Raw genomic sequence first — 16834 nt, forward strand, 5'->3', positions numbered from 1 at the left:
TTCACCCACAAATGATTGTTTTTGTAGTGCCTAAAAAATTAGATTTCCAAAAATATGATTATGGATAACTGTCAAATTCTATGGGAAGATTTTCATGATTTGAGAATCTTTTAAATTCTAAATAATACTGATGTAGTTACAACAAAGTCATATAATTAGTTAAGTGAATACTTCATCCACATCCAAACCTAATTTTTCTCTGAAATTCCATTAAAAAATATACATTAGTGATTGGAAAATGTTCTTATAAAAACAAATAAATAAAATGCCATAAATTGTGGCATATGTAACATTTTGGAACTTAAAATAAAAAAAAATCAAGAGGTCAACTTATAATTAAAAGTATTTAAAATCTTAAAAATGAAGATACTTCAATTTTTCTAGGTTAGTATATCAAAATAATTATTATAATAATATTTATAATTAAAAATTTTGTTAAAGCAAAAAGAAAACAATACCAGAGCAAATTAATTAAGTGTATGTTTTCATACAACTATTATTAACATTGCCATTTACAACTAAAACATTATTTATTTATTAATTTCATCTCTCGACTGTAATAGTCCTATAGCTAGCACACATTTTTATAACTAATTCACAATAGCAGAAGTGCGTTAAATATTTAGTTTAGTAAATAGGAGACAGAAAAGATAAGTAAAAAATTCTGTTTTGCAACTGCGTTTATTGATAATAAAATGATAAACCTCTAATGTTTTGTGTGATTTTTTATGTATTTATAACAAGCTATTCTTTTTTTTACTCAAAATATCAGTCCAACACAAAAACAAAGAACCAATCGGCAGATATTTTGGTTAGTTCATGATTACTTTGTAGCATCATGTTCCTGTAGAGTTTTGCTTATTTTTAGACTTAGCATAATTTTCTTGGCTTAATTTTATCAATTTATAATTGACCTAAAATAAACACCACATAAACAGTCAGCAGACATTTTTATTGGTTTAATATCACAGGTCAGATGATTTACGAGTGATCTTTACAATGCAATTCCATCTCGCCACAATGGTCCATTTGGAGGTTCTCTCAGCGTCCACTACAATATCTTCATTTCAATGTAAAAATAAGTAACCTAATAAACATTGTTATTTTTGAAATAGATTAAAAAATAACAAAAACATATTTAATAAAACTATTTAAATATTTTTTTAACAAAAATAATAAATAAAACATAAGAAATCAGACAATAACTTTATTTTCATTTGGTATTGTTACTTCCCATGATTTTATCATATAAAACATTAAAAACAATCAGCAGATGGTTATTTAATTAGAAACAGCTCACAAAAACTTTAGTATCAGGACATCTACCATGATCCTGAGTTGACAAAAATGTCTGCTCATTGGTTCTGTGTTAGTTGTGGCCAACAATTTATATAAAAATAAAAGTAGGTGTTATAAATGAATAAAAAAATCACACAAACCATTACAAGACTATCATCTTATGAATAAAAGCAACTGCACAATCTACTCATATTTTCTGTCTGTTGCTTACTAAACTAAAATTTTAACACATTACCAGCCTGATGTAAATTAGTCATGAAAAAGTGCACTAGTTCCAGGACTATAAATTCTGAATATTGAAGATAATCCCGGGTTCAACAAGTTTAGATCTATAACTGCATTTCTTATTTTTAAATAGAGAACTCCTTTTGCTAATTAGAGAACATCTGTCTTTACAAGGCTCAATAACAACTAAACAGTATATCTGTGAAATTTACTGATACAACTTTATGCAAGCTTTGTATCTACACAACCGTAATACCAAGAATAAAAACCTTCCTTATAAGTAACCGCCAATTTTCTGCACTAATATCTAGTTCAGGTCAAAACCCTTTGTTTAATTCAACAGCACAACTTAAAAAAGACTTTTTTAAAGAAAATCCTCTGTTTTCTTTCGATTATAAATATTTTTTCACTAATAATACACAGCTTTGCTTGTTTCACTGTTACTTAAATTGCAAGATCCACAAGTTTCAACTAAAATAAATAATCATATTTTACACGTCATTATTAAAGTAAACATACAAACTACTCATATCAAAAAATATATAATTTGATGTTAAATGAATAAATAAATTTTTGGTTTCTTCAAATGTCTATTAGTATATTTGGGTAACATGTACTAGCTCCTACTTTTTATTAAAAATTTCTTTCCTATATTTTAATATACTGCTTTTCTTAAATGTGATTGGCAGTTACTGTTCATATATTACAAAAATTTTTAAAAATTTACTTTATACTTTTTAGACATACATCAAATTATTATCATATATTACACGAGTTTAATTAGTAGGGTAATTTGGATTTCAAAAGATAACATAATCTATTGAAATTTCTAATATATTTAAAAAATATCAAATAAATTTTCAATCAAACATTTACTACACAAAGTAACAAAATAGTAAAGTTTTTGCATAATGAAGTTTTATAGTGAAGTATGTTAAATTATTACACCTGCACCCTTAATTTACCCCCGTACGAAGGGATGTTTGTAAAAGTAATGGTAGAATATTGTATTGTCACCCGACCTTAGTAATTGTGAAAAATTTCATCAACTGGCAAGTTCAAGAAATATGTTAAATTAAGGATACAAGATTTGAGGACAAACATGAAAAAAAAGCATTGCAAGTTGAAGAAAAGCAAGTAAAAAATTAAATTTTAATGTCACAACTATAAGTTAAGGAAAGAGAGCTAATAATGATTAAACTCAGGAACGTTTAGTATTTATAGTAGTAAATTCAATGTCAATATTACATTAAATTGAGTACACTCAAATATACTTATCAGCACACATTATAATTTAAATAGATTTATGTTGCAAATTTCTCATTCATCATTTAAAACAACATTTAAAATAGTTTACATTAATAAAAATATTTATTAAAATGAATAGATCACATAAAGCCAGCTGCAGGAGTCAAGAAATGAACTGCCAAAGAACGCAGACAAAAAGATGAATAAAACTGATGAAGAAAAAACTACTCTAAACATTTTGTGAATTTGAACAAGGTATAAAGTTTTGTACAATATTTTTATCTAGATATTATAGGTAAAAGAATTAAGACCAAGAATTGAAATATCTTTAAAAAATGTATGTTTTCTATCTTGCCTAATAATTAAGGAGATATTTCTCCCTTAACTTCATATACAATAGTTTTTATTTAATTAAACGAATTATGTTATTTTTTTTCTGTGGTTCATAAAATAACATAAATTGGCATAAAAAAAGAAGTAGTTTTTTGTTTTTTTAATTATCACTAAATGTTTCACTTATATTACTGAAGATTACATTAAACAGAAAAAACAAATTAAATAAAAGATTACAGATAAAAAATATTAAGATTTCAAGCATAATTTCAGTCAACCATTTTTAATTTTTTAGTAATAAGCAAGCAAGGTATTAAATTACATCCCTTCTAAATTTGTTTCATAATACCATGAACATCTGACGGAAATGCATCTTAAAAATAAAAAAAAGGTGTGAAATAAGGCTACAATGTGCGATTATCACATTTAGAAAACAGGTTCCAAATGCTATGTTAAATAGCACTACGTGCAGTTTAAATTTGGAAGTTAAATGTATATCCTTTTTTATGGCAGTGCATATTTTTATCATAATGCCCATGAAAAATTATGCTATCCATATTTGTTCTTTTTTAATAATTTCATAACATTTTATGTTTTTATAAATATATGTAACACACACAGACACCACCCCCCCCCCCTCATACACACACACACACACACACACACACACTATATATATATATATATATATATATATATATTACATACACATACTTAAATATATATGTACACACAAGTGTAAATAAATATTAAAAATTTCTGTTTGGAGAAAATAACTAATAATACCGTAAGATCAAGTTTTCTTCTTCCAGCTGGTTAGCTTCCTCTTGCAACTGATTACCGGCTTGGACTAGTTGTTCAATGTGTTTATCACATACAGCTTTCTGTTTTCTTAGCTCCTTAATCTGTTCCATTGCTTGACTTAAACCAAATTCACCAGTTTCATACTCTCTCAGTTGTATAATCATGTTACTCATCTACAAATAAAACAATAAATTAAGAAGTATAAATCATAAGGTTTCCTATAAGTCATTTTAAATACAGGAATATCAACATTTTTTTATTTCATTTAACAGAAACATTTTTTAACAATGGAAATAACACTCTTATGCAATGCACAAAAAGGTAAAATTTAAGACTTTGCATTATAAAATTTGAGTTATCTAATATACATTTATATAGGGCATACACACACAAACACACACATACACATACACACACAGAGAGCAAGGAGAGAGAGAGAGAGAGAGAGAGAGAGAGACATACACACTAATTAGTAACAATAATCATAAATGAAATGACAAATCTTTCAATCCTTAAGTCTGTACTGCAATCCAAACAAAATTTACATGGTCACTTCTGTATTTGATCAGACCTTATTATTTGATCATGAACTTATTCCTATATTAAAAAAAAATTAAATTACAAGAACATATATCACCTGCTCTCAGCTTACCCCAACATCATGTTGCAGACTCAATCATTAAAGATTTCAATATCTGGGACAAATTGAACAAAATCCAAAAACTGCAACCCTACATTAAATACCTCACAATTTTTCATTAAAGTACATCAAAATCCTTTAACTTCCATATTTATTTGCATTAATATGTAGCTTAGATCAGGAGATATGCAGCATTGAAGACAAAAGTGGCCTTTTCTCTTTAAAGTGGAATATTTCCATTTAAAAAAATTGTAGACATATAAAAAAAATAAATTAAAGCTAAAGTCTTAAGCTTTCAAACAATTTTAATGCAGTTTACTGCAACAAATTTTGTTTCCCTCCTGTGCTTGATCAACACAAACAAAAAGTTACAAATTTTTAAAACTTTTCTTTTCACAGATTTTTTTTTAATTTGATGATTTTTGAAATCTGAAGTAAACTGTTAAAAAGTTGAGTATTCAAGCTTTAATTTTTTTTTATTCATCTCTCTAAGCCCATTGGTTGCAAAGTTAAAACAGTTTGAATATAATAATTTTTAATCATAATATATAGCAGTCCCTTTAATTTTTTACACCAGTGTATAATGTAGCAATAGTACGAAATAAAAAAATTAAAAACTGATTTATATTTTTTGTTATACAGCCACTTTACTAACACAAGTTCCAACCTTTCTTTCTTCTGTGTAGCAGTCAACAAATGTGACATTTTGATGACTACTTATAATACATAAGTCAAAACAAATGAGTATTTATTATATACAAAGCATTATTATTCAATTATCAACAAAGGGATGAAGAAAAGGGCGACAGTAAATACAAATACAACATAAAATAAAAGTGAAGTAGAAAAAAATAAAAAAAACATATTTTTAATTTTTGAACACTAATTATAAACAAACCAATTATTGGATATTGTATGTTTTTATACCAATTTACAGCTTATGTCATCCTGTTTAAAATGCCGTTTAGTTTATAAATCATGTAGAATTTCTCAAACATGTATTAAAATGTTTAAGTCATCAATGTTTAAGTCAATTTCATATGACTTGTTAATGTGATTTATCCTATCCTGCATGAATTGACAGGATTATCGGTGCTTGTTCTAACTTGCTCAGTATGAATTTTGTCACGTGCAGTAAATGAGTAATTGCATGTTTATTCCTATCGGTTCATGTTGAATTTCAAACCTATATAAAGGCAGTACTTGTTTCTTTTATTTTCATTAGTATTTTCTTGTGCAATCAATAGCAGGTTTTTTTAAAGTCAGTCTTTTACTCACATATTTGTTAAATTAAAACCTAAGATCCTGGCTTCTGCGAACTGTTCGAGACCAGCGCCTCTGGGGTTTGTGAGTGGTGAACCCCAGGCAGTAGACTTGGCGTTTGCGTCCAGCGCAACCAACACTCTGGTGCCCGGGAGACCGTCCAGAATCCTCCCCAACTTCGCCAGCAAGTCATCGATACTCCATCCAAGCTGGAAGTATCCCGACACAAGTACGACATCGAGCGTACCCCTCGTGATCCGCATGACGGTGAGTTGCTCATCAGACCACTGAGGCATCCAGAAGACACCCAAAGAGTCAGAGCTCACCACGACCGCAGAGAGCGGCCGTCCCCCACGAGTATTAATAACTTTCACCCCGTGAAAGCTGACCACCCTATCCGCGACCGCGTACGGCTCCTGGACCAAGAGGACCTCGAGGTTGTACTCCCTAAGGAGCCTCATGGCCTCACTCGTGGCCCGGGAATGGTGCAGATTAATCTGCCCCAGGCGCAGGCGTTCGAACTGGTGAAAGATGTCCCCAACGGCTTCTGACCGTTCAGGCGTCGCCATAAGCTGTGTTGTTAACAGCTCTCGCTCGGGCTATATCGTACGCCTTACATTGCCTACCCCCTACCCTGTGTCCAGTATTGCTACCTTTCACCTGGCAGCAGGCGGCACACTTTGGTGGCGACGACTTGGCAGGGCAGTTGGTTGCCCTGTGCCCCGGAGCGGCACAGTGGCCACACATCTCCTTCTGCGCTCTGCATCGGAGAGCGGTGTGCCCAAAAGCCCTGACATTTAAAGCACCGGGCTACCTGAATATGGTCGACAACCCTACAGGCCGCCCACCCAAAGAACAATCTTCCCCCGGCCACTAAGACCTGCCGGATCTTTGGCGAGGTCTCGAGAACCTAGTGACTCTTTAGGGATTCCTTCCTCCCCAACTGTCGAATCACCTTAGTTTCCCTAAGGAAGTCCTCGACGGCCATATCCAACACAGGATTTTGGCCGTGGATCGCTTTGAGTATTTCGGGCTCCTCTACCCGCGTTGCCCTCGGCATATCATAAACCAATATCTGAAGCTTACGCTCGGCTAGCAGCTGAGCCTTCAGCCCGTTCTTGGCCAGAACATCGGCCTCCAGCAGTCGTCTTGCCTGCTGCTCGTTAACGACCTCCAGAACAATGCCATGATCCCTGGTTTTAGTGACCCGGGAAACTTGGAACCTTTCTTTCCACGGGTCCTGGATCTTCTTTAGGGTTAGCTCCGTCATAGCAGACGAAGTCCCCTGACCAGGCTTAACAGGGACCACTTTTACAGTGGCCCGCTTACTTTTGGCCGGCGCCTGCGCTGGCGGCGGCGGACCTACCCGCTTAGGTGCAGGCGCGGCAGTTATAGAGGCAAAGGAGACAGGTTTCTTAACCTTCTCCTCCACTCTCTTAATTGATTTGTGGAGCTCGCCCAAAGCTTCACCCGTTACGGGTTTGAAGCCCCGAACTCCCTCCACTACATGGTCTACCTTGCCTGATAGTCGAGTTACGACCGAGTCAAGCGCAAGGTTTGCACCCTGGAGGCCTTCACATTTTAAAGCCAGCCCGGAAACCATCAAACTACATTGGCTCAAATATGAGTCCACCAATTGGTGCAACTCTAGAGCCACTCTAGATTCCTTCTTTGAGGAAATTTTGGCCCATTCGGCCCTCATCTCCTCAATCCGCCCCAAGCTATCCGCTCCGGAGGTCACCTTCTTTGACGCAGGTTTCCCCCCAGAAACATCCCGCTCAGGGACAGAATCGGCTTTGCTGCTTTCAGTCCTTCCCGACTTCACAGCGAGGCGTCCTTCGGACTTGGGGCCCCCTCCTATGCCGTGTCCTCGCTGTACGGATCCAGCTTTCGCCTTTTCCGCACCGCTCGAGACAGAGGTGTCCCGCAGGATTTGTGTGCAAGCCGCAACACTCGGGCGCTCCACTACCCGAGGGGCTTCCGTGTCTTCCTTATCGGAAGACCGGGGCCGCGGCGGCGACCTACCGATTGACCTCCTCGGCATGAAGGGGTCACCGGAAACCAGGTCCTTGGCCAAACCGACCAAGTCCTCCAAACAACCTCCCCCGGGTTGCTCCATCGCTGAACAATTTAGCAATACACCAGCTGTGTTGCCAGGAACTACAATTCACAGCTTGAACGAATCTAACACCTACCACAATACCAGGTGAGCGTCTAACCTCTCACACCCCAAACGGACCGTCTGTTCCGCAGTCCACCCGAGGAGTCAAAAAGCTAAAAGCTCCTTCCACCGGCAAGGTCGGAGCGGAAACCGCTTCTCGAACCTGCCAGAGGATCTAAATATATTTAGGCCTCACCAACTACGTATGGGGACACGATGTTACAAAGGAAACGTCCTTATTTGGCCGACAGCAGCACTACTGCAACACACTACGTCGCCGCTTTGTCAAAACTCCACAGCAACGCAGGTTGACTGACCGCTGCTGATCGTTGTCAACCCCGACGACGAGAACGTAGAACGCTGTACTAGCAGAATCAAATTATGCACCGGTTGCAAAAAACACAAGTTTTACAGCACGGGGCCAGAGGCCGAGAAGAGAAGTAACCTCTTATAATATAATGTACATTGCTGGAAAATAGGAAGGGCAATTGCAAAAAAAATCTGAGGCTGATAGGAGAATTCTGACTTTATATTCAGAATTAGCACCCAAAAATAAATAAGCTTCAGCAAATTGACCGTGTAACAAAATCATTGTCGACCAATGATATTAGTGAAAGAATAATTTTGAACATTTTGATATGAGGTATGGGTGCCAACACTGCTCAGTAGGAGGGGGTAGGTTTGCCCACAGGTGGGAGAGGGAAGCTTATTTGTCCTTGAAACACCCTTAAAAGATTACCACAGTATTTTTGTTTAGTAGAGAGTGAGTGCAGACATGTTTCGATTTTTGGTGATTTATTGATTTTGCAAAATGGATAAAAAATGGAACGACTTTGTGTCAAATTTTATTTGAAAACTGGAAAATCAGCTTCTGATACTTATGAACTTTTAAAAACAGCTTAAAAGATGGCCACAAATCGGTCGAAGATGATACTGGTCCAACTGTCCTTCCACTTCAAAAAACAATGAAAACATTGTAAAAGTTCACAATTTAGCACGTCTGACCACAGACTTTCAATTAGGGAGATAGCTGATGAACTGAATTTAAGTTTCTATGTGGTTCAGTGAATTTTAAATTAAGATTTGAATATGTGTCAAGTGTTCACAAAATTCATTCCAAAATTGTAGTCAGACCAGCGGAAACAACATTGAAGTGTCCCAAGAAATAGTTAATTGAGCCAAAACTGACCACACACACACACACATACACAGTGTTTAATTTTCATTGCCCCAGGTGATTTTCTCATAAAATACACACAATACAAAAAATGGCTTCATCAAAAGTTCCTCAGATTGAAGGGGGACATCTCATGGTGACCTTGACTATTATTTCAAAGTTAACATGATTTTTTCAAATAGAATGACATATTTTTGACTCCAGAAATGAAAAGAGTAGAAAATTTTATATTGAAATATCTGGTCACAAGGTACAAGGTCATACCTTGTACCTTTTTTCAGGGTGTTTCATCTTAATTACCCCAGTAAATTTTCTCGTAAACTACACACAATACAAAAAAATTACCTAAATAAAAGTTACTCAGATTGGAGGGGCGACATCTCATGGTGACCTTGACTTTATTTCAAGGAAAGCACAATTTTTTCAAATGGAATTACCTATTTTTGAACCCATCACTGAAAAGAGCAGAAAATTCTACATTGAATATATAGTCACACATATGACCTTGGATATTTTTTAAAAGTCATACAACTAACAATCAGATATAGTGTTAGATGATAGTGTAGTCATTTTTATGTTCTTTCCCACAGTTTGCGAGATAACTGGCCTGAAATACAAATATTCCAGGAATATCATTATATGACCTTCAAAAGCACGTAACTCTTACAACACTATCACTGATGGAAAACCGTATGACCTTGAAAAAAAAGCCCATGGTCATATGTGTGACCTACATATTTCAATGTAAAATTTTCTGCTCTTTTCATGAGTGTGGTCAAAAGTAGGTCATTCCATTTGAAAGCATCATATTAACCTTGAAATAAGGTCATCAAGTCCAAGGTCACCAAGAGATGCCCCTTGCAATCTGAGTAGCTTTTGTTTAGGTAATTTTTTTATATTGTATGTAGTTTACAAGAAAATCGCCTGGGGCGATTAAAATGAAACCCCCTGAAATAATTTCAAAGATCATACTGTGACCACATATTTCAATGTAGAATTTTCTGCTCTTCTTATTAGCGGGGGTCAAAAATATGTCATTCCATTTGAAAAAATCATGTTAATCTTGAAATAACAGTTAAGGTCAATTAAAAGATTAAATCCATGTCACTATGAGGTGTCCCCCTCCAATTTGAGTAACTTTTTTTGCATTGTGCGTAGTTTACAAAAAAAAATGCATATAAATATGTATATATTACTGTAACTACATTTCTGTTTTATACATCTGCTTCTTTGCTACGTAATAAAAAATGGATAAAACACCTATGTAGTTAAGATTAAAAAAAAGGAAGAAAGTAAAATATTTTAGAAATAAGACAAAAAAACTGTTGGTTAGAATTAGAATGAAGATAATCACTTTTTAATAAATTTCATAGTTCATTAGAATTTGAAAAGAGAAACTTTCAAACAAAACAAAAAAAGGTTACTGTATAAGTTTTAGGAATTCTTGACAATAGTGACATTCAACACATGATTGTAGCTCGGTATTGTATAATCAGTAGTAATTAGTACTAATCAGTAATGCATACACTATATTTTGCAGCTGCACATTTTATAGCAACCAACAATGTAGAATAATATGAACTTTAATAGAAAGAAATATTTTCACAACATATCATATACAGATTGACCACAATTGTACCATTATAAAGCGAGAAATTACCAAAAAAAGGTTTCCTGAATATAATAAATAGAAAAATATATAATGATGAACCTGAATGACCAAAGGTATGCTGTTATGACAGCATACCTGATGATACTTGGCAGATGTTTTCAATGCTCAGACCTTGACTTTTCCAAAAAAATATTATAACACAAGATTATGAATACAATTCATGAGTTGTGAAGTAGCTTATTCTGTACAATTAGTAACTGTGGTTTAGAAAATATACTGTTTAATACATGTAATGCAAAAAAAAATAAAATTGACCGAACATTTTGATTCAAATACAACAATTTATTTAAAGGGTAATATATTTATACGGTTCTCTAATCATAGAAATCTGATTCACGGATATTAATGAATGTGTACAGCATTAAAAAAAAAGAAATGTGAAATTCGACAAAGAAATAAAAGATTTTTCACAAAAAATTAATTCACAGAATTTTAAACTTCACAGTACAAATAAGAAATTTAAAAAATTGCTAGTTTATAATTTATTATAGTAAAAAAATGTACAGAAGCCAGTTTACGGTAGGATTTATACTCTATATAACAAATTTTCTCCAGATGTTAATAGATTTAATATTAGCTACAATTACATTAATAAGATGTTTACTTTATCCTGATTTAAATTTCTTATTATTTTTATCCTGCATTTTTATAATTTGAAAAAATTAACAAAATTAAACTGACAAATGTAGAAGCATTATATCTAAACATAGAACATTTAACATGAAATGATCGGTATTATTTTTTAGTCTTTGCATTACCATTTTCATTAAGAGAATACAATAAAATACAATAGTTTATTAGGTTATTAGAATATAATACTAGCACACAATTCTACATATGCACACAGACACTTTTCCCTTGAAGAACCGTATGATTTTCCTTATAATGTATTTTCTTTTTAAAATAAGTATTTTAATAAAATATTCTAATTTATGATAATTTCTGCACACTATAGTCTGCTTCAAAATATCAGCGCTTAAATTAATAGACATCCAAAGTAATAAGAATTATTCACATTTCTGTTATTAAAACCATCTCAATTTTTACCTTGTGGTCATTCAAAAATATTACTACTTGTTAAACCAAGAGTCATTTTAAATATTCTTTAAAAACATCTATTAAAAGTATTGAGGTATTTTTAATTGTACAGACCTCTTTTTAAAGTTTACCTGTTGAAAATGTTCTTTTCAATGATGAGGATGAAAATCCGTGAGTAAATACAGCAGTTAAATATGCAACATTGTAAAATTAAAACACACTAAATTTGCATATATAGAAAAACATAATAGATATTATGTTTCATTTATAAATTATAAAAATTTTAATTTTCATTTCATTAATGATCCTAGTACTACTATGGGCATCATATTGCATCATAGTATATTTAAGTGAATTCACATGACGGCAGATTATGAAAGCCATTAATCCAACTCGGTATTAGATGTAATGAAAAATTACTGGCCACCAGAAAATGAAAATGTGCCTGCAACATGTAACATTAAATATATTTTTATTCACGCCAAATACAATAAAGTAGCTATACTTAATACTACAAACATCTGGAATGGTATTCGTAGTACAATTGTATAACTGAAGATTGTTTTGATTAGATGAAAGGGAAATTTATATTAAATTATATACACTTTCAATAATTTAGCATGCAAAAGTATGAAAATACACAATTAATTTGATTACTTTACGGTACAAAAAGACAAGAGTTTTGCTATTAGAAAGTTCTTAATTAATTAAGGGTTAACTGAATAATTAAGTTTGAATTCTTCACAGAACCTAGTCGTATTATTCAAATTTAAATTAGGATACAGAAGTCACATTTTTCTTTATTTTTTATAAGTATGAAAGATATTATTATATTTCTTGAAGAGGAAGGCGACTTTTGGTCAGGTGATTTTAGAATAATTAACTCAGCTTCAAATTATGGGCAGGCAGGAGTACGTTTCATCATGAACAAGAAGATAGGGAATGGAGTAGAGTATTTCAAAAGGCATAGCGATAGAATCATTGTAATAAGGATAAAATCAAAACCGACAACGATTGTTAACGTCTATATGCCTACAAGCGCCCATGATGATGATGAGGTAGAGTGTGTATACGAAGAGATTGATGAAGCAATTAAACATGTAAAAGGAGATGAAAATTTAATAATAGTTGGAGATTGAAATGCAAGCATTGGAAAAGGCAAGGAAGGAAAAATATAGTGGGTGAATACGGGCTGGGCAAAAGGAATGAAAGAGGGGACCGACTTATAGAGTTTTGCATGAAGTATAATTTAGTAATTGCCAACACCCAATTTAAAAATCATAATAGAAGAATGTACACTTGGAAAAAGCCAGGCGATACTGCAACATATCAGATAGATTATATAATGGTTAAGCAAAGATTTAGAAATCAACTCGTTGACTGCAAAACTTACCCTGGAGCAGACATTGATAGCGACCATAATTTGGTGATAATGAAATGTAGATTGGGGTTTAAAAACCTGAAGAAAAGGTGTCAGATGAATCGGTGGAATTTAGAGAAGCTTGAGGAGTTCAATTCTTTTGTTTAGTTAGGTATTGTCAGTCTTGCTTAAAACTCAGTGAGATGTGTTTTGCTTTGAGTTCATTAAATAGTAGTACATCGATGGGAATGTCACTTGTGGCATTTGCATCGGTGACATCCTGGCTGAAGCAGACAGGAATATGTCAAAAGCCGAGGTTTCGAAGATGACCTCTGGTAAAGCCCATAAGGTCTTGGAACAGAGGGGGTGATGAGGGTATCTTTCCCCAAGGGATCAGGATGATGTGTAAACAGCATGCCATTTGATAAGTTCAGTGTTAATATTATTAATTAGTACATTTAGGATCGACATGGAATAGTTGTTGAAACTAAAACTAAAAATACATTCTGCTGTTAGTATGTTTTTCTTTATTAAAATTTCAGTAGTACATTTTAATAAAATATATATATCCTTAATAGCAAAATTACAATATAAATATTTATATTATGCATGCAATAATAAATTCTAATTTTGTAATATTATTAAGTAGTCATACAACAAGCTCTCAGCTGACATTACCGTGTATGAATCGAGTTAAATATTATAATTTTGCAATAAATAATATTCTATAATTATTGTAAACACTTTTTTTAACTGGGTACTCACAAATATTGTCCAAATGTCTAATTGCAATAACGAAACCTATAAATTGGATAGATACATAACCTCACCATTTCTGTTACAGCTTTCTCATTATGTGGTCTATTTAATAACATATTTGGGTCCAAATTAGACAAGGCGATGTCCTCTAAAGTTTTAACTTGACTAAGAGTGACATAAATCTGCTCCTTGGTAAAAAAGTTTTCTTTTTTTAATCTGTCACTCCTCTGTCAAGAGTTGTAGCTTGCAGTTAGTGAAAAGTTACAATCCAGATTAATTTTAAAGGTAGCATTCTGCACTCAACATCTCATTTAAAGCCTAAAATAAATTCACAAAGACTCTCCAGCAGAGATCTGGCTGAGTAGTTCATAATTCACCTGGTTTCTTTTAAATAAAAAACCAAGGATTGACAATGTTGTCTCTTTTAGAAACCTGAACTTGTTTTAACCTAGTTAACACAAAATCATTGATTAGTAGTATCCATCTCCCATTTTGGGTAAAAATGTGCTAATGTTCTGCAGAACAGTAGGTAAAAGAAGATTCACTCTACATTTTGGGGTGGACTCAAGATATTCTTTGGATGGTATTGTCTATCCCAAGATTGATTCTTTATTTCCAAGCTTTATGGTTTATTTCTCATCATTCAATATTTCTCTGATCCACTTCCATATCCAATACTGATTTGACTTTTCTGTCTAAAATTTCATTGTCTGAAGCAAGTTTTCCCAGTCTGTGAAAAATTATAGAGATATAGTATTTATATTTAAAGATATAATCAATTGCCTTTATTCTGTATTGTTAATTCCAAAACTTGAAGTAACAAAATTGAAACTTTTATGTTAATTTTGCAAGAACTTTTACTTCAAGATTTCTTAAATATGAACGTTTTCTTTAATATTAAACATTCTTAATGATATAGATAGAATTTAAAGGGCCTTACTCTTAAATTCTGATTTTGTCATATTATCAAATAGGGTGAGTGAACTGAAAACAGTTTATCATTAAGTTAGCTGTATTGTTAGCTGTTTAGTATAATTAAACATTTTTTAATGTATAGATTTTTTCCTAGAAAAGTAAATTGTATAATCTGTTATTAAATATGTAAAATAATTTGGTTGTGTGTTGGAACATTTAAGTGTGTTTGTTTTTTTTTTGAAATGTGTGTGAAATAGTTACCAACCTGGCCAATGTTAAAGTTAGTAAGTTATTAAAAATGAAAAAAATTCTAATAATACTAATAATGTACTAAATAGTTTTTAATATCACTTACACAACTTACATTTTTCAGAAGCACACATAATACAAGAAACGAAAATGATCTTACATCAATTTTATTTATTTTATTTTATGCATACCAGAACAAAGTAACAGCACAGTGACATGATGTCAACAGTATTCTGCAGAGATGCCAAGGCATCTGTACACAGTCTGGTGTGTAAGAGTAAATATATATAGTCTTGAACAGAATCAGACTGACCACTCCTGAGACATGCGGTTAATTGAAACCCAACCACCAAAAACCATCAGTAATCACAGTCCTAGCTTTCAAATCCATATAAATGCAACTGTCTTTATAAGGACTCTAACCTTACAACTCTCAATTTCAAAAATCAGCTGATTTTGTGATTACAATTTTAACCACTAAGACTAACCCAGTGGGTTTATTGTTTTTCTAATCAAAAATTTCACCCACAAATGATTTTTTTTGTAGTGCCTAAAAAATTAGATTTCCAAAAATATGATTATGGATAACTGTCAAATTCTATGGGAAGATTTTCATGATTTGAGAATCTTTTAAATTCTAAATAATACTGATGTAGTTACAACAAAGTCATATAATTAGTTAAGTGAATACTTCATCCACATCCAAACCTAATTTTTCTCTGAAATTCCATTAAAAAATATACATTAGTGATTGGAAAATGTTCTTATAAAAACAAATAAATAAAATGCCATAAATTGTGGCATATGTAACATTTTGGAACTTAAAATAAAAAAAAATCAAGAGGTCAACTTATAATTAAAAGTATTTAAAATCTTAAAAATGAAGATACTTCAATTTTTCTAGGTTAGTATATCAAAATAATTATTATAATAATATTTATAATTAAAAATTTTGTTAAAGCAAAAAGAAAACAATACCAGAGCAAATTAATTAAGTGTATGTTTTCATACAACTATTATTAACATTGCCATTTACAACTAAAACATTATTTATTTATTAATTTCATCTCTCGACTGTAATAGTCCTATAGCTAGCACACATTTTTATAACTAATTCACAATAGCAGAAGTGCGTTAAATATTTAGTTTAGTAAATAGGAGACAGAAAAGATAAGTAAAAAATTCTGTTTTGCAACTGCGTTTATTGATAATAAAATGATAAACCTCTAATGTTTTGTGTGATTTTTTATGTATTTATAACAAGCTATTCTTTTTTTTACTCAAAATATCAGTCCAACACAAAAACAAAGAACCAATCGGCAGATATTTTGGTTAGTTCATGATTACTTTGTAGCATCATGTTCCTGTAGAGTTTTGCTTATTTTTAGACTTAGCATAATTTTCTTGGCTTAATTTTATCAATTTATAATTGACCTAAAATAAACACCACATAAACAGTCAGCAGACATTTTTATTGGTTTAATATCACAGGTCAGGTGATTTACGAGTGATCTTTACAATGCAATTCCATCTCGCCACAATGGTCCATTTGGAGGTTCTCTCAGCGTCCACTACAATATCTTCATTTCAATGTAAAAATAAGTAACCTTATAAACATTGTTATTTTTGAAATAGATTAAAAAATAACAAAAACATATTTAATAAAACTATTTAAATATTTTTTTAACAAA

General features: G+C 32.3%; 1 protein-coding gene across 1 annotated transcript in view; it reads right to left on the minus strand.

Annotated features, from left to right (window-relative positions):
- Nucleotides 1-16834, minus strand: part of LOC142327291 (uncharacterized) — a 106072-nt gene that overhangs the window by 17703 nt on the left and 71535 nt on the right. The window contains exon 11 of the mRNA XM_075370192.1: nucleotides 3892-4082. Coding sequence (XP_075226307.1) covers nucleotides 3892-4082 — 191 coding nt within the window. The remainder of the gene's footprint in view (nucleotides 1-3891; nucleotides 4083-16834) is intronic.

Source organism: Lycorma delicatula, chromosome 7, assembly GCF_047948215.1.
Source record: "Lycorma delicatula isolate Av1 chromosome 7, ASM4794821v1, whole genome shotgun sequence".
NCBI classification, from domain to species: domain Eukaryota; kingdom Metazoa; phylum Arthropoda; class Insecta; order Hemiptera; family Fulgoridae; genus Lycorma; species Lycorma delicatula.